This window comes from Orycteropus afer, unplaced genomic scaffold (assembly GCF_000298275.1).
Source record: "Orycteropus afer afer isolate SDZICR_OR568_19922 unplaced genomic scaffold, OryAfe1.0 scaffold00175, whole genome shotgun sequence".
Lineage (NCBI taxonomy): Eukaryota > Metazoa > Chordata > Mammalia > Tubulidentata > Orycteropodidae > Orycteropus > Orycteropus afer.
In genome coordinates this window covers 5,923,178-5,948,303 of record NW_006921762.1, presented here as the reverse complement: position 1 = coordinate 5,948,303, position 25,126 = coordinate 5,923,178, and the positions used below count along the sequence as shown (strand labels likewise).

Here is a 25,126-nt window from a genome sequence, read left to right as displayed (position 1 = left end):
AGGGGAAAATATCTTCAGACGCCCTTATCTTTTATATTATTTATATATATCCGATATCATTAATTTTGGCTTTTATCTGTATAAATTCCCTCTTCTTGGTTTATTTTAGTTTTTATTACCTTTTTATAATTTCACTAAATGAATATTGACTTTTTTTTTTTCTTTTTCCTCTAAATGATGAACATATTTAAGGCCATAAATTTTCCTATGGATACAGCTTTTGCAGTGCTGCATTGATTGAATATGAAAATATAAATATTTTCATTCCTTTCCAAAATTTATAATTTTGTTTTTACTTTTTCTTATGATAAAAGAATATCTAGGATTATGTTTCTTAAATGGTTTTTTTTTTTTGGAGGTCTCTTTTTTAGTCATTCATTTCTAAGTTTTTTGGGGGGGATGTTGAGCTCAAAGAATGTGACTTATATCTTTGCCTTTAAAGCTCTATCAATGTTCATAGTGCCTGTGTCTGTGTGTAGGTCTAAATATATTACTGATTTTTGTAACTCTTGTTAATACTGAAAAAAAAATCCTTATCCTCTATTCAAGGGATTTATTTCCTCTATATGTTTATAGATTTTTGTCTACTTTATTTTTCCAATTTGAAAATAATTATATTAAAATTTCTATCTAATGTATTTCATCAAATTCAGCTTGCCATTTTAATGTTTGGTGCAGACAGGTTTATGAGTATTTTCTAATTCTTCATAATATTATACTTTATATTGTCATGTAATATTTCTTTTTATCCTATTTAGTGCTTTTAAATTGTTTATTCTGATTAGTACTTTTAATTCCATCTTGTTTGATGTTTTTCTTTGTTCGTTTTGCACTTGTCTAGTATGTCTCTAACGAGCCCTGGGATAACAGTGGTTAAATGCTCAGCTGCTGATAAAAAGGTTGACAGTGCGAGCTACCAGCAGCTCTACTGGAGGAAGATGTGGCAATATGCTTGCATTTGGTTCAGAACTCTGAGAGTGTGGTTTTCTTTTTTAACTCCAGGAATGTATACAAAGATTATCGCTTCCTTGAGCTGGCATGTGACTCACAGGAGGATGTGGACAGCTGGAAGGCATCTCTACTAAGAGCTGGGGTCTATCCTGATAAATCTTTAGTAAGTTGGATATATTTCTGTTTTAAAATTATTATTAACCATATTATAGAAAAATATATTAACTCCACATACTATATTCTGGACAAACAAGATCCCTATTGACTTAATTAATTTGGCACAGTTTTAATGGATACTTTGCTTACATTTCTTTTTCTCCGGTAGATTTCTGTTTAAGAAATTACTCAGTATACATGTTAAAGACAAAATAGATAGATAGATAGATATAGATATGTGATGTTAGACCAAAAGGCAGCTCTTTTGTTTTATTTTAAAATTTTATTTTACTTTATATGCTGTTCCACAATTGTTAAGGTATTAAGACAAGCAGTCTGTAACATTCTACATATAGTCATGGTATTAAAAAAAAACCTCAAACTCACTGCCATCGAGTCAATACCAACTCATAGCAACCCCCTTTGGGTTTCCAAGCTGGGAAATCTTTACAGAAGTAGATTACCCAGTCTTCCTTCCATGGAGTGGCTTGTGGGTTTAAACTGCCAACCTTCTGGTTAGCAGTCAAATGTCTTAGGAACTACAGCTCCAGAACTCCTTATAGTCATGGTATACATATCATCAATCATGATAGCACCAGTATTTCATATTCTTAAAAATGTACTTATTTCTGTAAAAATCTATCTCCTCTTTTTTTCTATCTGTAATATCTTTATCCACAGCTATATCTGTATTCACACTCTGGTTAATGTCATCATGAGTGTGAAGAACAAAAAAATATGTATTGTATTTGTATCCTCTCTAATACTTATCTTTATTAATATACTTCAAATGTCTTGGAGACACTTCTCTTATTCAGGTTAATAAATAGACCTTTTCTTTGTGTTCTTTAGAAAATACAGAATTACACAGACAGTTTGAATTTAAACTTCAGAAGAAAGACCCAATATGTGTACACATACCATTAAACAGACTTTGCCAATGAGTGGTTCTTATGCTTATCCATAGCTTCTCCCTGAAAGAAGGTTTTCCCTCAGAAATACAAGTCCTGAGATTGAGCTTTGGGAATTTAGTCCATCTTGACCCTCGCAGCACTTCCTTGGTTCTAGATCAGTTTATAGGACTGATGATGCATAAATTGGGTCCTTTGTAGGCCAGAAATAAGGAGACAGTCCTTTCCAGAGAAAGTCTGACATGGGTGCGGTGTAGGACATTTGAAGCATTTCTGGGGGATTTCAAATCTGACCACATCCCTGGGGTTGCATTGGAACTTAAGAGTTCCAGGTGTAAACCAAAAACCAAACCCACTGCTATCAAGTCAATTTTGACTCATAGCAACCCTTTTACAACCTGCCCTATAGATTTTTTGTTTTATTTTGTTTTGATGATTTTTCATATGTAGTCTTTAGTTTGGTACATAATTATCCAAATATGTATGTTAATCATCTACCTCATCTCTTGTGGAGCAACTAGTGGCTTCAAATCACCCACCTTTTTGGTTAGCAGCTGAATACTTTGACCACCAGAGCAGCTGAATACTTTAGCTACCAGAGCTCCTTTCCAGGAGTAAAGGATTGAGAATTTGTGCCTAAGGAGTCTCCTCATTTTTATTATTTTAGCTCACTCATGTACCTCTTAACCCTTCCCAACCTAGACCTGTCTGGGTAGTGCCTAAAACAGTGAACCCCACCACATATTCTGGGCCCTACAAATGGGAGTTAATACTTTGCCTGGTGACACGCAAGTACAGAAGTGCCTGTGTATGATTTTTGTAATTGTTGTTCAATTTTTGTCCTGTCTGTGCTTACATAATTCCATAGATACATAGCAACACTAAAGACTACATGTGAGAAATCATTTAAAAATCAGAGTACTATTTTTATTTTTGTTGCCAATTATAATCATTATCTGTTATACTTCCCTATCCATTGAGGGCAGTGTGTTTAATTTCACAATATTATGTATTTTTAAGTGCACATACACTTACTTTTTCACGTTTGTTCTACAAAAACCCATTGAGTGTGTGCATTTTTCCAGGCACTCTTCTAGGTATTAATGATATAGAGGTGAACACGAAAGTTCTGCCTTCATGGAACAGATAATAAATGAGTGAGAAAAATTATTCTTTATTACAATTAATTGTGTAATTTTTATAAGCGATAGTGATAAGTTAAAAAAAAAAAAAGTAGTAGTAGTTAAAGTGGCAGACAGTGACTAGAGTGAGGAGTGGAAGGCTGCTATTTTATAACAGTGATCAAAAAAGGCCCCTTAGAAGAGTTGACATTTGATTGGACTATTCAAGGAGCCCTGGTGTCACAATGGTTAAGTGCTCAGCTTCTAACTGAAAGTTCAGTGGGAGAAAGATGAGGCAGTCTGCTTCTATAAAGATTACAGCCTAGAAACCCTATGGGACAGTTCTACTCTGTCCTGTAGAGTTGCTGTGAGTTGGAACCACTCAATGGCACACAACAACAATGCAAGGAAGGGAGAGAGTAAATGATATGAAAATCTGAAGAAGAATATTCTTGGCAGAGGAATAACAAATGCAAAGTCAGCTTAGTATCTTAGAGGAAAGCAAGATGGTCATTTTATCTGGAACATAATGAGAGAAGAGAAAAGTGGTAGATGGTTTCCAAGAGCATGGTCAGGAGGCATTTGAAAGAAATGGTGAGTGTTTAGGATTTTATTCTGAGTGAGGTAGGAAGCCACTAGAGGGTTTTGAGCCAACTGATTGAATGATAAGATTTACATTTTTAAAAGGTTGTAGGGGTCCCTGTGAATCAGGATCAACCTAATGGCAGTGAGTTTGGTTTGGTTTTATAGGTGACATATATTTAAAAGGTTGTTATAGCTGGCACAGCGTGTAGATTCAAGCAAAGGTTCTATCTGGTATCAAAATAACTCATTGCTGTCAAGTCGGTTCTGACTCATAGTGGTCCTAAGGACAGAGTAACCTGCCCCATAGAGTTTCCAAGCCTGCAGTCTTCACAGAAGCAGATTACCCTATCTTTCTCCCATGAAGCAGCTGGTAGGTCCGAACTGTGACCTTTTGGTTAGCGGTCAAGCACTTAACCACTGCACCCTTAGGACTCTTGTATCAAACTCAAACCAAAACCAAACTCACTGCCGTCGAGTCAATTCCAATTCATAGCAACCCCCTTTAGGTCTCTGAAGCTATAAATCTTTATGGAAATAGATTGCCCAGTCTTCTTTCTGCGGAGCAACTGGTGGATTTGAACTGCTGATCTTCTGGTTAGCAGCCAAATTTAAATACCAGATGCTCACATACAGCCTGTGGTATCTTGGGAGGTTTTCCTAGCCTTTTTGCATTTCAGATGTCTCATTTCTGAAATGAATAGTCCTCTGTGTTACAGAGTGGTTGACAGAGTTAAATGAAATAATGGAGGAAAAGCTTTGAACGAGATGGACATGAGTAAACTCTCTATTTTATTTATAATAATTATATAATTGCTATCAAAGCACTACTCTCGTTAATAAGTAGTAGAGGGATAAAACAATGGATATTAAAGCATAGCCTGATTTGCTATGATATTGTAAATACTTTATGCTTTTCTCTATCTTCCAAATGTGCTTGATTACATATATATATGTAATCTATTGACTTAACCATCTATATCTTCATTTTTGCCATAATTTTATAAATTAAACCTATTTTAAATTTACTAAACAACTTTACTATTTAAGGAAATTATAGAATGTTCCTGTTTTGGAAAGGAGGGAACTCTTTTCAGTAGTCTGAATTTTCATGTATTCATAGCTCTACATAAGGCATTGGGGTGCTAACTAAAAGTTCAGTAGTTCAAATCCATCAGCTGTTCCATGGGAGAAAGATGTGACAGTCTGCTTCAGGAAAGATTTATAGCCTTGGAAACCCTATGGTGCAGACCTGCCCTGTAGGGTCACGGTGAGTCAGAATAGACTCAATGACAGTAGATTTGGTTTGGTATAGTTTTACATGCGTAAGATACTCAAGGAAATATTTACTATTTTTTTTTTTTGTCATAATACTCAATTTTAAGCAAATCTGGAGATGTCCTACATAATATGTTTTGATTCTTTTCATATCATTTTTATTTGTTTATAAATACATATTCAGCATAGTTGCTTGGAATATCAAGATAAAGGTTTTTGAGCTTTGAAATATGTACACGTATGCATTGGAAACTCAATGGGGGTCACTATGAGTTGGAATCAACTTGATGGCAGTGAGTTTGGTATATATAGATATATGTTTATCACACACTCATAACAAAGAAATGACAGGAAATTAAACTTAGCAGTGTGCTATTAGTATTATTTTTCTTAGTTTTCATCATAAACTGTACTTCTTGTGCAACATATAATTCAACATACAAGTCATGCTATACCATTGCTTGGCTTTCAGATGTTTAAATGATAGCTAACAACTGAAATCAATTTAAGTAGAATGCTTACCCCAAGACTCCATTTGGGGAGGGAGATACTTTTAGGTACAGTTATTCCCAATTTAGGAGCTCTGGTGACATAGTACCTAAGGCATTTGACTGCTAACCAGAAGTCTGGTGAACCACCAGCCACTACTCAGAAAGAAGGTTGGGCAATCAATCTACTTCCATAGAGATACTGCCTCAAAAACCCAAGGAGGGGTTGCAATGAGTCAGAAGTAACTCAATGGCAGTGAGTTTATTTTGTTTTTCTTTGTTGTTGTTGTTATTCCCAATTTAGAAAGGCTTGATAAAGAAGTCAGATTAACCTAAATAAAATATGTGTCTTGATCTAAGTAAATCTTTTGTACTTCTGAGTAGTGTCATTTTGCTTTTTTATCAATAAACCATTGAATTGAAATGGTCAGTTGTTACCCTAGTAATTAAATATTTATGTGTAACACATAGACATGAGTCTAGACTCAGAAAGTACTATTTTCTGCACAAGATACCTCTGTTTTGACTGGAAAAATTTCTACATAGATTATTTTTAAAAAATCATGTAAGTTTGATTTGATTTAGATAAATAGCTAGAATACAAACTTGAATGAAATGGTGATTTGAACAGATTTCTTTTTTCCACTAAGGTACTATATCTACATATTTTATTACATGTTTTTCCCCCTCATATTTTATTTCATCATGTTTACATGATGGAATATTTGTATGTTACTCATTTCAAAATGTTCTCCTACCCTGTTTCTTTTGTCTCTTAAGTCACTTCTCGTGGAGTTGCCTCCAAAACTTTTTTTTCTCTTTACTTCCCTTTAACCCCATTTCCTCCCTCTTCCTTCTCTTCATCTATCACTATTATGGTGGACACTAGAGATTCAAAAACTTTAAAAAAAAATATGTAATTCCTACTTTATAAGAGTTTCAAGTCTATTGAAAGAAAGAGATGCAAATAAATACAATGTGATAAGAACTACAGTATGTATTTGTAAAATGCAACGCCCCAACAATATTTCATTGTTTTCTTCTCTTTTCCCATATGCATTTCCTAGTTACCTTCACTCTCTTCATTTTTCTGAATCCAAAGAAAAATGTAAAATTCTTATCTGAGTAGCAGTGGGTGGCCCTAAATTGGAAATGAGGAATCCTGGATTCATTTTCCCACTATGCCGTGACTTAATCTGTGAATTTACACATGACCCCTCTTAGTCACAGATTCAGCATGCTACCAGTCACCTGATATTTCTGAGTTGCCACGGTATTTTAAAAATATATTTAACCCTGAATTTGGATTTAATAGAATTTCATTTTTCTATTTAAATTTCCTTTGGCTATTATTAACTTGAAATAATAGCCACTATAAATATCACACTGTCAAATGAATATGTAAGATTTTACATAGTTTAAAGGTAAAGATGTTTCTAGTGAAATTAGTATTGTTTTCACTGATGATACTGAGGTACAAAGTGTCTGTGTGTGTATAGCTAGAGGCTACAATTAAAGAACACTTAAAAAATTATTTTCCTGACACATGCATAAATTTTGCCTATAAATGGGAATACAAATAAATATCTAAATATTAAATACCTGATTTTTCTGGCACAATTCTGTTGCCCTACAATATGACTTAAATTATATGTAAACATTAAGGAATTCCAGTCTTTGAAATAATGTGTGCAGTGAAATGAGATAGACTTTAAGTCAAATCCACCCACATTTTAATATCAAGCCTACAGTTTATTAACTGTGTGGCTTGGGCAACTTCTCTGAACTCAAAATAATAATGCCTTCCTCAGAGTGGTTTTATAAAATAATAGGCAGTCCCCAGATTACAAACAAGTTCTGTTCCTAAATATGTATTTAAGTTGAATTTGTATGTAAGCCAGAACATTAGGTATGGTTTGTATCTAATGTCAGTCAAATATTTGTTTTAGTGTAGAGTATACCTTGTGTGTGTGTGTGTGTCAGAGAGAGAGATTTGGGTGAAAGTTTACAGAGCAAATTCATTTTCCATATAGCAGTTCATACACATCTTGTTTCATGACATTGATGGCAATCCACATAATATTACAGCTCTCTTCCACTTCCTCCCTTTAGTTACCTTTTCCCTGTGTCCTTTTCTATGCATTCCTGCCCTCTGAGCTGTCTCCTTGTGCAAATACTGCCTTCGGATCTCCCAGAGTTGATTTTTCTATGGAGTGCTTCTCCCTGGTGTAGCTGCTCAGCTCATAGGCCTATCTATTGTTTGGCTAAAAGTTAGCCACTGGAGTGAGGCCATTTCCAGGCCCAAAGAGTGACTAGAGGCTATAGTCTTGGGAATAAACCCACCAGCCACTCCTCGGAAGGAAGACTGGGCAATCTACTTCCGTAGTGATACTGCCTCAGCAACCCAAGGAGGGGTTGCTATAAGTCAGGGCCGACTCGATGGCACATAACAACAACTTATATGCATAAAAAACATTAAAGAAACACTTCCAGATACACTGAAACATCTTTGACATTGTAACACAATAATAATGAAAATGTTCGGATGTGTGTCAGAAAGTACTGTCCTTTGTTTTTACAAATTTGTACATACCTTTAATTTTTAATATAATAGGTTTTACAGGGTTGGTTCGTAACTACGGGTTATATGCCATTTGAATGTTCATAACCTGCGGAGACTGCCTATAAATAGAGACTTTTTCATATCACACCTAATTCAGTGCCTAGAGCATGTTAAATGTGTTTAGTGCTTGTAGACTTTCTTCTTATTATTTAAAATAATTCATTTGTTCATGAAGCTATAATTCTCAATTGAGTAGTTACTTTTTCTTTGGAAACTACCAGTGGGACTCATGGCATGTGAGGGAGAATTCCCCATCTGTTGGCTGTGGAATCTGAGTTGTTTGGGGGGTGTGCTTGAGGTGATGCTGCCTGAGAGATGGACCAGCCTCAGATTCTCTTCAGCCCTGAGTGAGGCCAGAGAGGCTCTCAGGGGAAGTGAGAATTCACAAGCCAGCCCTTGACATTGACCTGCTGGCTAACTACAGGAAGTAGCCACAGACCACGCGTGCCCTGGAAATGAATTTGGTGCAAGTTTAATTTTGTATGTTGTTAAGTCAGAGAGCCACAGTAGCACCTCAGAACTTTTCAAGAGGTTTCTATTAGCTGTTATATGGTTGATCCTCCCCATAGCGTATTATTTCCAAAAAAAATATTAAAAATGACAGTAGAAAGTGAAACACCCTGGAGTTTCACTGTTCTTTGGAACACAGGACTCTCCCACCTATAATGAATAGGACTGCCTTAGAGATAGAAAACATCTGAAGTTCTTTTGGTACTTCAGCAGTTCCTGTTGAACAGACTCTGAAAATGAGATTTTTCTCCATAATGGAGTGAAGAGTTTCTGTAGCATCCTAAGAGGAGAAGAGGAATGACCATGGACCTCCATACATATTTATTAATATGTGAATAGCCCCTCAAATGCATTTATTCAGCAGTATAATAATACGAGGTCTGAAACCCTCACTGTTTAGCCCTGCTAAATATCACTTTACTCTTAGCTTATTCAGCCAAGCTTTCTACAGGTCAATTCAGAAGAGTCTCAGTTATTCTTCAGTAGAGGCACTTTCAGAGATTTAGGCATAATTTGCTGCCCCCACAGAGTAGTGAAGGGAAATATACAGCATTTAAATTTCACCACCCATGACTGTTTAGAGTCTCAGAATAGACAATTGGTAATTAATTGATCTAAACAAGAAATGGCAAAGCCACAGCAGGTCTTCAGTCGTGTGTTTCTGTATGTAGGGATTAAGGCCTCCTACTGTTTGTGACACCATTGTTACCACTACAGACAGAACTATCTGCTATTGAGTGTAAAAACCAGTCATTCCCTAAGGTGTAAAAATACTCAGTTGAGTTCTTGAAACTTATTTAATAGATCCAAAGCTGCACTGGCATAGAATGCAATAAACTCCATCGGTTTGAGGTATTTTCAGCAATATTGTACTTCTTGGGGAAATCGGGGTTCTATTATGGTCTAAAATGTTACTTTACTCCTGTAGAAATTCCCAGTGGGGATCTTTATTGCCTATTAAAAAGTTGGCATATTCTTTAGGATTGTTGTTGTTGTTTGTCGTCAAGTCGGCCCTGACTCATAGCGACCCCTCCTTGGGTTTCCGAGGCAGTATCACTACGGAAGTAGGATTGCCCAACCTTCCTTCCGAGGAATGGCTGGTGGGTTTGAACCGCCAGCCTTCTGGTGAGCAGTCAAGTGCCTTAGGCACTATGCTACCAGAGCTCCCTTCTTTAGGATATATTCTCTTTTTCTCTTTCCTCATTCTTGTACCATTATTCATGTCTCAGATAAGCTGGTGGTATTAACAATTATACCTATAGAAAGTCACTATGCCAAGAAGCTCCTCTGCTCTATTTTATCCATGTCTTTATATTTATGTGTTTGTTTGTTTTTTATTAAATATGATGCTTGTGATGGTTTCTGGATTAGGCATTTCCAGTCACCAATTAGCATTGCTTTTCAAAAAATACACTTTCCTGGGATCATTGCCTCACCACCCTCCAGAAAATATCTATATGTAATATCTCCCCCACACATCCTAAACTAAAGACAAAATGCTGGTCCCCAGCCTGGCCCCTTGCTCCACCCTGTTCTCAGCCTTCTCCACAGATGCACACACTTTAGCAACCGCTCTCTTCAGCTCCACATCTCAGTGAGAAATTCCTCTTGGCCTCTTGTGAGAAGAGTTCAGATTTGTTCCCTGCCCACATCCCATCACGTCTCCCCCCACAGGGTCTGACCTCACGAGGACTTGGGCTGCCCTGGGAGTAATGAATCACTGTCTTATTTTTTTTTAAGCCATATGTGAGTTAAATTGTTTGATATAAATCAAAGTCTTGCAGCTCCAATTTGAAACAGGAGAACCATTTGCCCTCTGACTGCCGCTGCTCGATGTGTCTCCATCCAGAGTGTCGCTTTTAGAAGTGACTACATTTTTGTGACTAACCTTTCCAGACCCATTTTCTTGAATGTGGACCAGTGTTTATGTTGGCAGCTTCACCACTATACAGTCTTTGCTTCCCATGCCAGCACAAGACAAAACTCATAATTTACAAAATAAAAGAGCAGTACAGATGGGGGTTGTAACTTGGTCTGCTTACCCTGTCTCCCCAGAACCACCCACTCCTTCCCTCTGCTCCCTTTTCCTTTTTTTTTTTTCCACCTTCTTTGAAACCAAGGATGCAGTGTTTGTTTAAAAATGCACTGGCTGATGAAATTTTCCACCACTTGGCATGTTGGAGGAGAGGCTGTCAGGAAAGGGCGATCAGACATGCTAACTGCTTTGCCTTTCAGGCTAACAGTTCACTTATTACCAATTCAAACCTATTCTTTCTGGCCAGGTTCCCATTCCCCAAGTATTCTGAGTAGAAAGAAGGGGGAGAAATCTTTGTCATAATTTTCTGACTTTGTAAATATAGGATTTTATTTAGCATAGTAGAATCTTTGAATTGCCCACAGGTCTGGGCGCTGTATATGTGTGTATGGAGCATCATTGACAAAATTATTTGTTTTGATTCTGCTCCAGCGAGAAAAATCCTCATAATTTAAACATAAGTTTATGTTTAACATATTTCTTTCTTTTTCTTTTTCCTTGCGGCTACATGTACAGGGGAACAACAAAGTAAGTTCTTCTTGATTCTGTTGCAACTTTTCTGTCTCCCAGCCCCCTCCTCTCCCGCATGTGTGTTCACAGGAGTTTGCCTGTGCACGTTGAAATGGCCATTATCTGTTCCAGTGTACAAATGATAGGGCTGTGAAAATATGGAGGAAAATGCATATTTGGACCACCATAATGGCTTTTCTGTTGTGACTTTTGGAAGGGAAACATAGTTTGTTCAGAGTTGGGGCAGTTTTGAGAGGTTGATAATATGAGGGGAGAGATTGACCCTGAAAGCAAAGATTGTGAAGATTTAATAATCTTCTGTGGAAAGAGTACAACAATCTCATGCAACTCTGTGCAGCTCAAGTTTTTGACCAAAATCAAAGCTCTCATGTTAATGTGCAGTTATAAAAACCTCAGACTAGTGTCTTAAATAGTAGGATGGGTGGCTTTGCTGGTGAAACTGGACTATATCAGTGCTGTGACTTTGAAGGTGCCTTAAAATGGATGGAGGAGGGTGGGGTCAACATCTGACTTGGCTTCTGTGCCCTTGATGTATTCCAGCTGGATTGAAGTAGAAGGGTGTGGGGGAATGGAGAGGGAGACAGAAATGTGTATGATAGATTTGTGAAACTAGGCAACACATGCAAATATTGGAAATTATTTTAATGTTGTTATAGTAAACAAACTGTTTGTGGCTTTGTTTACATTTTAATTCAACTTTTCCAAAAGATTAGAACTATATATCACTTAAGGAGCTCTGGTAGCATAGTGCCTAAGGCACTTGACTGCTAACCAGAAGGCTGGGGGTTGAAACCCACCAGCCACTTCTCAGAAGGAAGGTTGGGGAATCTACTTCCATAGTGATACTGCCTTGGAAACCCAAGGAGCGGTCGTTATGAGTCAGGTCCAACTCCACAGCACATAACAACAACAACATCACTTATATTATTAATATACTATTGTAGCTGGTGAAGGTGGTCTTAAGTTTAGTAGGAGTTTTTGTGTTTTTTTCCTCCACTTTTCTATAGAGCAATATTAATGCTTCATCCTACAAGGTGGCCCACTTAAAATGGACCCTTTTGAATACAATAAGAATTTAAAAGAATCTGTTATATATGGGTAGGCCTGCATATTTAAACCAGCTGGAATTCATCAAAATTGCTATTCATAAGCCATACATACAAAATGTAAAACAAATGTGGGGAATCTTTTGCATTTAATTTGGTGGAATGTGGTATTATGGAATAAGTTGAAATCAATTGTTGGTTGGTATTGAAGATATGCCACCTTATAAATTTATATCTTGATATAACTGCTTGTAACTCAAGTAATAATATTTAATAAAGTTAAAATAATATGAGGGCAGCACAAGTTAGGCATTTGTGAAGGAAACAAAGGGGTGAAGTCAGCTCATTTATAGTGTACTGTTTTAAACAGTAGTAATTTAATTGATTAAAGATTTCTTTTACAAAGTCAAGGTTGATATTTCTAACACTACCTCTTTTGGGAAAAAACATTTGGACAAATTATGAAAGCCCATATTTTGGTTCTTACACTGTATAATGTATTCCAGTTCTTGAAGAATAATCCTTGTCTCTTCCATTGCGTTGAGCCTCCTTCCGGAATGTCATGTGCTGTTGTTCTTGTTTGTTTTTTAAATGCTCCAGGTTAATTGTGAGTGCACTAATAGAGAGTCTGTACATGTTGAAGATCAGGCAAGTAGCTGCTAACATTTGGTGGAGGTGCTAATCATTAGACCACGGCAAGAAGCAGTTGTGATTTGTCTTTTTTGCTGGTGATTCTCTGATGACTTAAAAGCCTTTGTCAAATTCCCCAAAGATAACTTCTTCATCTTGCTAGTCATCCATTTGTTGTATCTTGTTTGAGAAAATTCTTCTGGGTAGTAAGATGTTCAATTTTAATTGAGTTTACTGATCTTTCAAATAGTTGTAATACAATGAGCAATAAAAGTCAAAAATTCTAAACTGTTGCTCATTAAGAGTATATCTAGGATGATGCTGAAGGCCCTCTAGGATCACAGAGTACCTGCAGTCATCACCTGCACCATGAACACTGGTACAGTTTGCTCTGAGAGATCTTCAGGTGCTAGTTAGAATATTGGTTGAAGGGTGCCAGAACCAATTGCCTACTGTTTTGTTTTTTTAATCAAAGAGTGAATGTTTGAAAGTGTTGATATTTGTTACACTTGTGCCTTACTTTTAACTGTTTTTATTATCAATAAGTGAGAATTTATATTAAAAAATATATATATAGTAATAATAATTGAAAAATTTGGAAAGATATGATCATTACACTGACCATGGACTCTGGCACAAAAGAGCCTCTTCAAATCACAAACAGCACATCTGCATGCTATTTTCCTTTAGCTTAGAATTTCAGTGAAAATGGAAAACATTGGAATACAAACTGTACTGTCTCCAGAGTATAGATCTGGAGTCTTCAAAAGGAGAATATGAAATTCTTTTTTCCCTCTCATGCTAGAATTAGAATGCTTGTTCCAACATGTCCCCAAGGCAACATACCTGACTTGTTGCCTGCCATATACATGCGCCAGCTATAAAAGGTGACTCATTTTAAACTTGCAAAGGCTCATTTTTTTGTGCACAGCATTATATTGTTGACATTATTAAAAAGATTCAAAGAATATGAACCCTGCTCAATTAATGTGCATTTAGATTAGAATGAAATGAATTCATCTTCCCATATCCATTAATTGTAATTCACACACATGTGCGCACACACGTATTCTGTAGTGTGAGTAACAACCTTTATTTGTTTTCATCAGTGACACCTCAGTTGATCTACTTCATTCTTCTTTAGATTATGCTTACAATTTGGTAACCAGTCCTCTAAACTCCAAGAAGACAAACTTCTACACTAGATGCAAATTCAAATTTACATTATGAACACATGATAGAATAAAACACCAAAGTTCACATTTCTCCTTGTATTTTGTCTTTTTTTCTTAAAAAAACAAAGTTTCCTTTAGTGAGGAGATGACAGTTGCTCAGGAATATTTTCCCTCTGGGCCCATTATTTATTTTTCCCTTTGAAGATGTTTTTCTGTTGGCATAGTGGCATCCTAAGTTGCTATCTCATCCCTAGATAAATTTCCCTGGACCATGGATTCCAAATTAGTGTTTTCAATAGGAAGACCAGAATTCAGGACTGCCCAAGTCAGATTTGGGGCTGTGAATGAATATATACAGTGTCAGGGAGGGTGGATTTTTTTTTTTGAGCATTGATTTTGTTTTTGTCTTTTGAACACAAATGTGAGTGAATCACAATGTTATTTTCAGACCCAAGCCTTCAGATAAAAAAAAGTAATCTCCAAGTTTTGCCCTAGAAAGAAGCCATTTTATTTCCTTCTTTAATTTGATGCCCTATTGATGTGTTCCTACTTTGAGACTTCAAGAAATTAAAAAACTTATAATTTTTTTTCTCTATTAGTAACTTTTGAGTTTTGGTTAAATATCTTAGATGATAAATTAAGCAAATTAAAGATAGAAGAAAACTTTGAAAATATAATGAATTAGATACTATAATGAGAGCTCTCAAATTTCTTAATGATGTACAGAAACAAATTAATACTAGAATCAAAAATGAGTGCTTCAAACAATTTTAAGTTATGAGGAAAAGTTACATTTAACCTCTTCCTTTTTGACACATTACCTTTGAAAAAGAAATCTACTATCACTTTACATAATTTCAATCTTTTTAAACTCAAAGATCCTTATATTTTATACAGCAAACATGTAAGGTAGACTACATTGATTGAAGAGATGGAGCATTTACAAAGGAGAAATAGAAAACAATATGCCAAACATAAAACTAACATTAAAAATAACTAATAACATTAAAATAACTAATTCTTATTAAGTTCTAAAATTCAATAATTTTATAGATATTAGAGGGCTTTTATATTTATAAAAAGACAGAAAGGACAACCAGTGTTTTACAGACTTTAAAAAATACCTTGTCTAGTGAATTCTGGACACATTCAGCAAAGCTAGTGGATTGTCACTGTTAATGCCCATTAGTAGGAGTACTATTTTATTACCTGGAATACTCATTTTGGTGATCCATTGGATTCATTGTCAGTCATTTGCAAAGAGAAAATTTGCCAAATCAAGTGGCATCAAAATGTGTGTATGGAACACAGTTCTACTCTGACACACATGGGTCACCATGAGTCAGAATCAACTCACTGGCAACTAACTGGTTTGGTTTTGGTTCCAGAAAGAGGCATGACAACTAAGTACAGTGCCTGGATTGGATCTTGGGCTAGGGAAGAACTAGGTATGAAAGGCATTGTCGGGACAATGAACAAAAGTGGAATATAGATTGTGATTAGAAAATAATATTGTATTAATATTAAGTTTCCTAATTTTGATGCTTGTACTGCAGTTATGTTCTTAGGAAATACACAGTGAAATATGTAGGGGTGAAGGAGCATAATGTTTACTACTTACTCTCAAAGAATTCAGAAGAAATAGTAATATGTGTATACTGACATATGTAATTACATATAATACATATGTAGCAGTGGTGGTATTAGGTGCCATCAAGTCCATCCCAAATCACAGTGATTCTGTGAACAACAGAGCAAAGCACCACCCAGTCCTACACCATCCTCACAATCATTGCTATGTTTGAGCCCATTATTGCAGCCACTGTCAGTGCCTCTCATTGAGGGTCTTTCTCTTTTTCACTGACCCTCCACTTTACCAAGCATGATGTCCTTCTCCACAACATTGTCTCTTGTGATAACATGTCCAAAGTACATGATAAGATGAAGCGTCACCATCCTCCCTTCTAAGGAGCATTCTGGCTACACTTCTTCCAAGAATACATATGTGTTACATATATATAATGAGAGAACAAATTATAAAGCAACTGAAGCAAAATGTGTACATACACATATATATACACACACACACACAAACATATATACATAATGGCGCTGGAGAACACAGATGTTAAATCCATGTTAACTTGTTATATTTTCTTAAGCCAGACCATCTTATTTACTGTTCTTGTTCATGTGTAACGGAGTATAAAAAGGCACTAAAAACCCATTCTCATGACTTGGAAATGTCTTATTGATGATATAATCTTGGCAGATGAAGGGAGCAGAGAATACACTGCCATGATGTACATTTCCTCTCTGATATTTAAAATCCATGACTGAAAGTCAGAAAATTCTAAGTAGTTTAGGAACAGTCAGTTAAGTTAGGGTTATTTTCTTTGAATAATGTATATGCTTTCCCTGATTTTTATAGGTAGATTCTAGCAAATGTATTTCCCTGGGATTTAAGGAGAATCCATCTGGTTCTCTAAATGTATACTTAACCCAATAAGGATATCATTAAAGTTAAAAGAAAGGATGAAAAATCACAGGCCTCAAAGTGTTACTTTAGTTCCATGTACATATAAAAATGAATTGTCTATTCAGTCATCACAACACCAATAAACCTTTGGTTTTTTTGGCAAACCAGCCTTAAAAGAGTATTGTTAATGCCTGCTTTTTGAACCCCTGACTTTAATCTCAACCATTTGTAGGAAGGGACAATTCATTTGGGGATAGACAGCTTTGAAAAGGGAGTTGGCATCTATTTTATGTTCCCAAATTCATTGATCTTGCCAGATATACTCTATGGGAAAGCCAGAGTTGATTTGCACTGAAAACGCTCATTAAAAAAAAAAAAAAAAACTTTCTACCCTACCATCAAGTGGAATCTGACTCATAGCGACCCCTCCTTGGGTTTCAGAGGCAGTATCTCTATGGAAGTAGATTGCCCAGTCTTCTTTCCGAGGCATGGCTGGTAGGTTTGAACCACCAGCCTTCTGGTTAGCAGTCTAATGCTTTAGGCACTATGCCACCAGACCTTCTGATAATGTGGGCAATTTTGAAAGGTATTTGGGACTTTTATAACTTTTATTTCTTCTGTTCTGTCCAAAAAGAGGTCAGTTCTCTTTAGTTAATGGGAAATAATATTTAAGATGGACATCATAGCTGTTTTGACATGCTTTCTCTAGGCATGTCCTTTTTATATGCTCCAGATTTTTAATGGAATTGATTTAACACCACACACACACAAAAAAAATCTTTCTACCTCTGTGTTGAAAACATTTTCCATCAAGTATGATTTTAGAAGTTGTACTGCAATAAGCTTTGTTTTAAAATTCAAGCCCTTATAGAAAGTATTTTTATCTAAAAGTACACATATCTTTTGCTAATTTATCTTAATGTAGTTATAATTGTTGTACAGAAAAATGATACAAAATCACTACAGTTATGAGAGTTTAAAATCCTTCTCCTTTAGACAAAAATAATAATAAGGTTAAAAAGAACGTAACTAGTATAAGAAATAAAATTGATTTTTAAAGAATTTATATGCATATACACATAAAGATATTTAAAAGATACATACAATTGAATATCTAATAAGGTACTGAAAACTAGAAATACAGCAGACTTTGAATATAAAAACCCATCTACTTAGGAATGACCACATACACTCCAAAATAGCTATTAGAGCCAAATGAAAACCAATACCTAATTACAGACTATTTGCTATGTAATAACAATGAAAACACTACCCAGCAAACATAGTAAAATATAGTCAATGCTGTTCCAGAAAAAAATTAGTAACTTTAAAAAGGATTATTATTTTTAATGGAAGTGAAAAATTTTAAAAGTTGGAAGGAGATCAGAAATCTAAGGGAATAAAAAGAAATTAAACATTAAAATAAAAATTAAGGAATTAGAAAAGGAAAAATATGAGAGCTTAGATGATATGGAAATTTAAAGCTTTTGCATAGGACCAAAAAAATCTGTTGCCTTCAAGTTGACTCCAATTCATGGCAACCCCGTGTGCATCAGGGGAGAACTGTGCTCCACAGAGTTTTAAAAGGCTGAGTTTTCAGAAGGAGATCACCAGACCTTTCTTCCAAGGAGCCTCTGAGTGGACTAGAACATCCATCCCTTCAGTTAGCAGCCAAATACATTAGCCACGGGCACCACGAAGGGACTCATTTGTTTGGGACTGAAGACTGTAAATAGTCAAAGGCGGTGGGTACATTCATAAAATATTTGCAGCATATGTGATATACAGAAATTAAATATCCTCAAAATAGAATTGTTTCCATTTCAAGTCATTAAAAAGAAAAAACCTTGCATATTACTAAAAAAAAAAAAAAAAGTGACCAAAGGTAGCAATAACAAACCTGAATCAAACTTATTGCCACTGAGTCTATTCCCACTCCGAGCAACCCCTGTTGGGCCTCTGAGGCTGTAAATCTTTATGGTAGTGGATTGCCCATCTTCCTTCTGCATAGCAACTGGTGGGTTTGAGCTGCTGACCTTCAGGTTAGCTGCCAAATGCCTTATCCACTACCTTCAATAAATAATCTATTGACGGTATCAGTAGATCATGTATTTAAGAAAAGGGGGGAAAAGAAGCCTAAAATGAAAAAATATTTGATTTCACTAAACCAAAAAACCAAACTCACTGCCATCTAATCAGATCTGACTCATAGCAACCCCTCCTTGGGTTTCCAAGGCGGTATCACTATGGAAGTGGATTGCGCAATCTTTCTTCCTAGGAGTGGCTGGTGGGTTTGAACCTCCAGCCTTCTGGTTAGTAGTCAAGTGCCTTAGGCACTATGCCACCAGAGCTTCATAAATTAAAACAGCCAGTATCGTGTTTTACCTTCTCAAATAGGACTGAGTACGTGAGTGGTATAAATGGTTAACACCCTCAGCTGCTAACCAAAAGGAGATTCTTTCTTACCCAGAAGCAAAAAGGCCTGGCAATCTATTTCTGAAAATTAAGACATTAAAACTGCTACTATGAAGCACAGTTCTACTCTTCCACTCGGACGTACATGGGGTCGCCATGGGTTGAAGTCGAGTCAAGTCAACAACAACTGTTGTTGTTGTTGTAGCTACTGTTGTTAGCTGTAGTTGTTGTTGCTAGTTGTTGCCACTGGGTTGCCTTGTGTGTAGAGTAGAACTGCTTCATAGAGTTTCTAAGGCTGTGATCTTTCAAAAGGAAATTACTAGATCTGCTTTCAGAGACGCCTCTGGGTGGGTGCAAACTGCCAAACTTTCCAGCTAGTAGTCAAGCACTTAAATATTTGTGCCACCCAGGGATATATATGTATACACACACACACACACACACAGACATACATATACACATATATATAAACATACTTGGAATAATGAGAAATATATATGTTGTTGTTGTTGTCGTTGTTAAATGCTGTCAAGTTGATTCTAACTCATAGCGACCCTATGTACAACAGAATGAAGCAACCCCTACTCCTGTGTCATCTTCACAATCCTTGCTATGCTAGAGCCCATTGTTGCAGCCACTGTGTCAATCTATCTCATTGAGAACCTTCCCCTTTTTCTCTGACCCTCCACTTTACCAAGCATGGTATCTTTCTCCAGGAACTATTCCCTTCTAACCACACGCCCAAAGTATGTGAGACGAGGTGTGGCCATTCTCGCTTCCAAGGAGCAATCTGGCTGCACTTCTTTCAGGGTAGCTTTGTTCATTCTTCTGGCAATCAAGGGTATTTTCATTATTCTTCACCAATGCCACAATTGAAAGGCATCAATTCTTCAGCTGTCCTTATTCATTGTCCAGCTGTCACATGTATAAGAGGTGACTGAAAATACTATAGCTTGGAGTATGCACACTTTGGTATTCAGAGTGACATCTTTGTTCTTCAACACTTCAAAGATGTCTTTTGCAGCAGATTTGCCCAGTGCGATATGACATCTGATTTCTTGACTTCTGCTTCCATGAGTGTTGATAGTGTATCCAAGTAAAATAAAATCCCTGACTTCAATCTTTTCTCCATTTATCCTGATGCTGCTTATTGGTGCATTTTTGAGGATTTTTATTTTCTTTGTGTTGAAGTGTAATCCATACTGAAAACTGTAGTCTTTGATTTTCATCAGTGCTTCAAGACATCTTCACTTTCAGCAAGCAAGGTTGTGTCATCTGCATATCACAGGTTGTTAATGAGCCTTCCTCCAATCCTGATGCAACATTCTTCTTCATATAGTCAAGCACTTAAATATTTGTGCCACCCAGGGAGATATATACACACACACACACACACGTTGTTGTTGTTGTTGTTGTTGCATCAAGTCAGATCCAATTCATAGCTAACCGATGTACAACAGAACAAAACACTGCCCGGTCCTGTGCCAGCCTCACAATCTTTACGATACCTGAGGCAAACGTTGCAGCCACTGTGTCAGTCCATCTTGTTGAGGGCCTTCCCCTTTGTCACTGACCCTCCACGTTACAAAGCACAATATTCTTCTCCAGGTAATGGTCCCTCTGACAACATGACCAAAGTAGGTGAGATGAAGTCTGGCTATTCTCACTTCCAAGGAGCATTCCAGATGCACTTCTCCCATGACAGATTGGTTCATTCTTTTGGCAGACCATGGTACTTTGAATATTCTTCACCAGCACCACAACTCAAAAACATCAACTCTTCTTTGGTCTTCTTTGTTCATTGTCCAGTTCTCACATGCATATGATGCAATTGAAAATACCATGGCTTGGGTTAGGTGCACCTTAGTCTTCATGGAGGAGCTCTGCTGGCATAGTTCCTAAAGCATTTGACTGCTAACCAGAAGAATGGCAGTTCAAACTCACCAGCCACTCCTTGGAAGGAAAACCAGGTGATCTACTTCTATAGAGATACCACCTCAGAAACCCAAGGAGGGGTCGCTGTGAATCAGGACCAACTCAGTGGCAGTGAATTTGGTTTTTTGGTTTTAGTCTTCAAGGAGATGTCTTTGCTCTTCAGTACTTCAAAGAGGTCTTTTGCAGCAGTTTTGCCCAGTACAATACTTCATCTGATGTCTTGACTGCTGTTTCCATTGGTGTTGGTTGTGGAAGCAAATAATATGAAATCTTTAACAACTTCAACTTTTTCTTCATTTATTATGATGCTGCTTATTGGTCCAGTTGTAAAGATTTTCATTTTCTGTATGTTGAGAATTCTGTATGTAATCCCTACTGCAGACTGAAGTCTTTAATCTTCATCAGTTAGTGCTTCAAATCATTCTCACTCTCAGCAAGCAAAGTGTATCATCTGCATATCACAAATTGTTAATGAGTCTTCCTCCAACCTAATGCCACGTTCATCTTCATATAGTCCAAATTCTCAAATCATTTGTTCACCATACAGATTGAATAAGTATGGTGAAAGGAAACAGTCTTGACACCCTCCCTTCCTGATTTTAAACCATGTGGTATCCCCTTGTTCTGTTCAAATGAAAGCCACCTGGACTATGTACATAGGTTCCTGATGAGCACAATCAAGAGTTCTGGAATTTCCGTTCTTCTCAATGTTATCCATAGTTTGTTATGATCCACACAATCAAATGCCTTTGCATGGTCAATAAAATACAAGTAAACATCTTTCTGGTATTCTTTGCTTTCAGCCAAGATTCATCTGACATCAGCAATGCTATCCCTTGCTCTACATCCTCTTCTGAATCCAGATTGCGTTTCTGGAAGTTCTCTGTCAATATACTGCTGCACATTTTTAAATTATCTTCCACAAGATTTTACTTGCATGTGGTATTAATGCTATTGTTTGATAATTTCCACATTCTGTGGGATCACCTTTCTTTGGAATGGATACAAATATGGATCTTTTCCAGTCAGTTGGCCAAGTAACTGTCTTCCAAATTTCTCAGCATAGACCACTGAGTGCCTCCAGCGTGGCATCTGTTTGTTGAAACATCTCAGTGGGTATTCTGTCAATTCCTCGATCCTTGTTCTTTGCCACTTCCTTCAGTTCAGCTTTGACTTCTTCCTTCAATATAATTGGTTCTTGATCATATGCTACCTCCTGAAATAGTTGAACATTGACCAATTCTTTTTGGTATAATGACTGTGTATTCCTTCCATCTTCTTTTGTTATTTCCAGTATCATTCAATATTTTGCCCATAGAATCTTTCAATATTGCAACTCTAGGCTTGGATTTTTTCTTCAGTTCTATCAGCTTAAGAAATGTTGAGCATATTCTTCCCTTTTGGTTTTCTAACTCCAGGTTTTTGCACACTTCATTATAATAATTGACTTTGTCTTCTCAAGCTGCTCTTTGAAATCTTTTGTTCAGCTCTTTTATCTTGTCATTTCTTCCATTTGCTTTAGCTACTCTCCACTGGAGAGCTCTGGTAGCATAGTGCCTAAGGCACTTGACTGCTAACCAGAAAGCTGGCACTTCAAACCCACCAGCCATTCCTTGGAAGGAAAGTTGGGCAATCTACTTCCGTAGTGATACAGCCTCAGAAACCCAAGGGGGAGGTTGCTACGAGTCAGGTCCAATTCAATGGCAAACAACAACAACTCTCCACTCAATAGCAAGTTTCAGAGTCTCTTCTGACATCCATTTTGGTCTTTTCTTCCTTTCCTGTCTTTTTAATGACTTTTGCTTTCTTCATGTATGTTGTTCTTGATGTCATCCGATAATTCCTCTGGTTTTTGATCATTGGTGATCAATACATCAAATCTGTTCTTGAGATGGTCTCTAAATTTAGGAGGGACATATTTTGGCTCTCGTGGACTTGTGTTAATTGTCTTCAGCTTCAACTTGAACTTGCATATAAGCAACTGATGGTTTGTTCCACAATCAGCTCCTGGCCTTATTTTGGCTGAAGATACTGAACTTCTCCATTGCTTCTTTGCACAGATGTAGTCTACTCATTCCTGTGTATTCCATCTGGGAAAATCCATGTGTATAGCCATAGTTTGTGTTGTTGAAAAAAGATATTTGCAATGAATAAGTTGCTGGTCTTGCAAAATTCTATCATGTGATCTCCAGTGTTATTTCTATCATCAAGGCCATATTTTCCAGCTACCAGTGATTCTTCTTTGTTTCCAACTTTTACATTCCAATCACTAGTGATAACACATCTTGATTGCATGTTTGGTCAATTTCAGACTGCAGAAGTTGATAAAAATCATCAATTTCCTTGTCTTTAGCTTTGGTGGTTGGTGCATAAATTTCAATAATAGAAGTATTAACTGGCCTTCCTTGTAGACATATATGGATATTGAGGTGTAGTAAATTACATGGTATGGCTTTTCTAGCCATAGTCTTGGTAACTTCCACTCTGCCCTCAGCAAGTGAGTACCTGATTGTTAAAGTTATCTACCTGGTATATTTCTGTTGGAGCAGGAGGAAGTAATTTTTTAGGAAGTTCACTCACTCTCAGGCATGTAGAACTCTAATTTTCTGATTGGTTGGCTTTGGCCACTCTACCAGGCTCAAAAGGAGCCCTCCTAGAGGGCTCTGACTGCCAGCTGAGAGAAACACACTGCTGAAAGAGATGTGCCACTGAGAGAGAGACTTGAGAGAAGCACTGCTAAGAGAGAGAAGCAAGAGACATGCACTGCTGAGAGAGAAATGCAGGAGATACTGCTGAGAGAGAGAGAGATGTGAGACATGCACTGCTGAGAGAGAGACGTGCTACTGAGAGAGACTGAGGGAGACAGCAGGCTGCTGAGTGAGATGGCCAGCTGAGAGTGACTGAGTGTGTTCTTGAACTTGAATTGTAGCTTGTTGCTTCCCTAATAAACCCCATAATCTGTGAGTTCTGTGTGGCCACTGCAACAAATTATTGAACCCAGCAGAGAAGTGGTGGATGCCACAGGAGGAATAGTTGGTGTCAAGGTTAGAGGGCTGGAGGGTAGTAGCATGTCTGACCTCAGAGGAGCAGGCAATGGGCTGTTGATGGAGATTCTTTCCTCCTCTTGTATAGTTAGAGGTCAGAAGATACCACCTCCCTGCCCCTTTGGCAGATGTTTTCCTATCACTGGCAGCATTGTACTTCAGGATAGATCTTGAAACATTCTTTGTGATGATGAATGCCACACCATTCCTCTTCAACTTGTCATTCTAGGCATAGTAGACCATAAGAATTGTCTGATTCAAAATGGCCAAAACCAGGCCATTTCAGGTCACTAATGCCTAGGATATTTGTCATTATGCATTCCATTTCATTTTTGACAACGTCCAATTTTCCTAGATTCGTACTTCATACATTCCATGTTCCAATTGTTAATGGATGTTCTCAACTGTTTCTTCCTATTTTGAGTCAAGCCACATCAGCAAATGGAGGTCCCAAAAGCTTTACTTCATCCACGTCATTAAGGTCAGCTCTAATCTGAGGAGGCAGCTCTTCCCAGTCATATTTTGAGTGCCTTCCGACCTGAGGGGCTTGTCTTCTGGCACAATATTGGACAATGTTTCAGGGCTATTCATAAAATTTTCTAGTAATATATCACAGTGTTTCACTGCTATTTATAAGGTTTTCACTGACCAATTCTTTTAGAAGTGGATGGCCCCTTCCTTCTTCTGAGTCTCTCTTAGTCTGGAAGCTCCACTGAAACCTATCCACCATGGGTGACGCTGCTGGTATTTGAAATACCAGTGGCATAGCCTCTAGCCTCGCCATAACACAAAAGCCACCACAGTTCAACTAACTGAAGATAAGTGGTGGCACACACACATACATATTCACATATATATAAATATACTTGGAATAATGAGAAATACACATGTTGTTAGGTGATTCTCAGATTATTTGCCCAGCATACAAATTGAGTACATATGGTAAAAGAATACAACCCTGACACATGGCCTTCCTGATTTTAAACCATGCAGTATCCCCTTGTTCTGTTCAAAAGAAAGCCTTTTGGTCTACGTACAGGTTCCTCATGAGCACAATTAAGTGTTCTGAAATTTCCTTTCTTAGCAGTATTATCCATAATTTTTTTTAACTTTTTTTTTTATTGTGATTTGGGTGAAGATTTACAGAGCAAATTCACTTTCCATACAGCAGTTCACATACACTTTGTCTCATGTCATTGACCACAGTTTACCACAA

General features: G+C 37.0%; 1 protein-coding gene across 1 annotated transcript in view; it reads left to right on the top strand.

Moving 5' to 3' along the window:
* The window catches only part of DNM3 (dynamin 3), a 903,988-nt gene that overhangs the window by 729,235 nt on the left and 149,627 nt on the right, over nucleotides 1-25,126 (top strand). Inside the window, exon 17 of the mRNA XM_007947116.1 lies at nucleotides 1,003-1,114. Within this exon, the coding sequence (XP_007945307.1) occupies nucleotides 1,003-1,114 (112 nt within the window). The remainder of the gene's footprint in view (nucleotides 1-1,002; nucleotides 1,115-25,126) is intronic.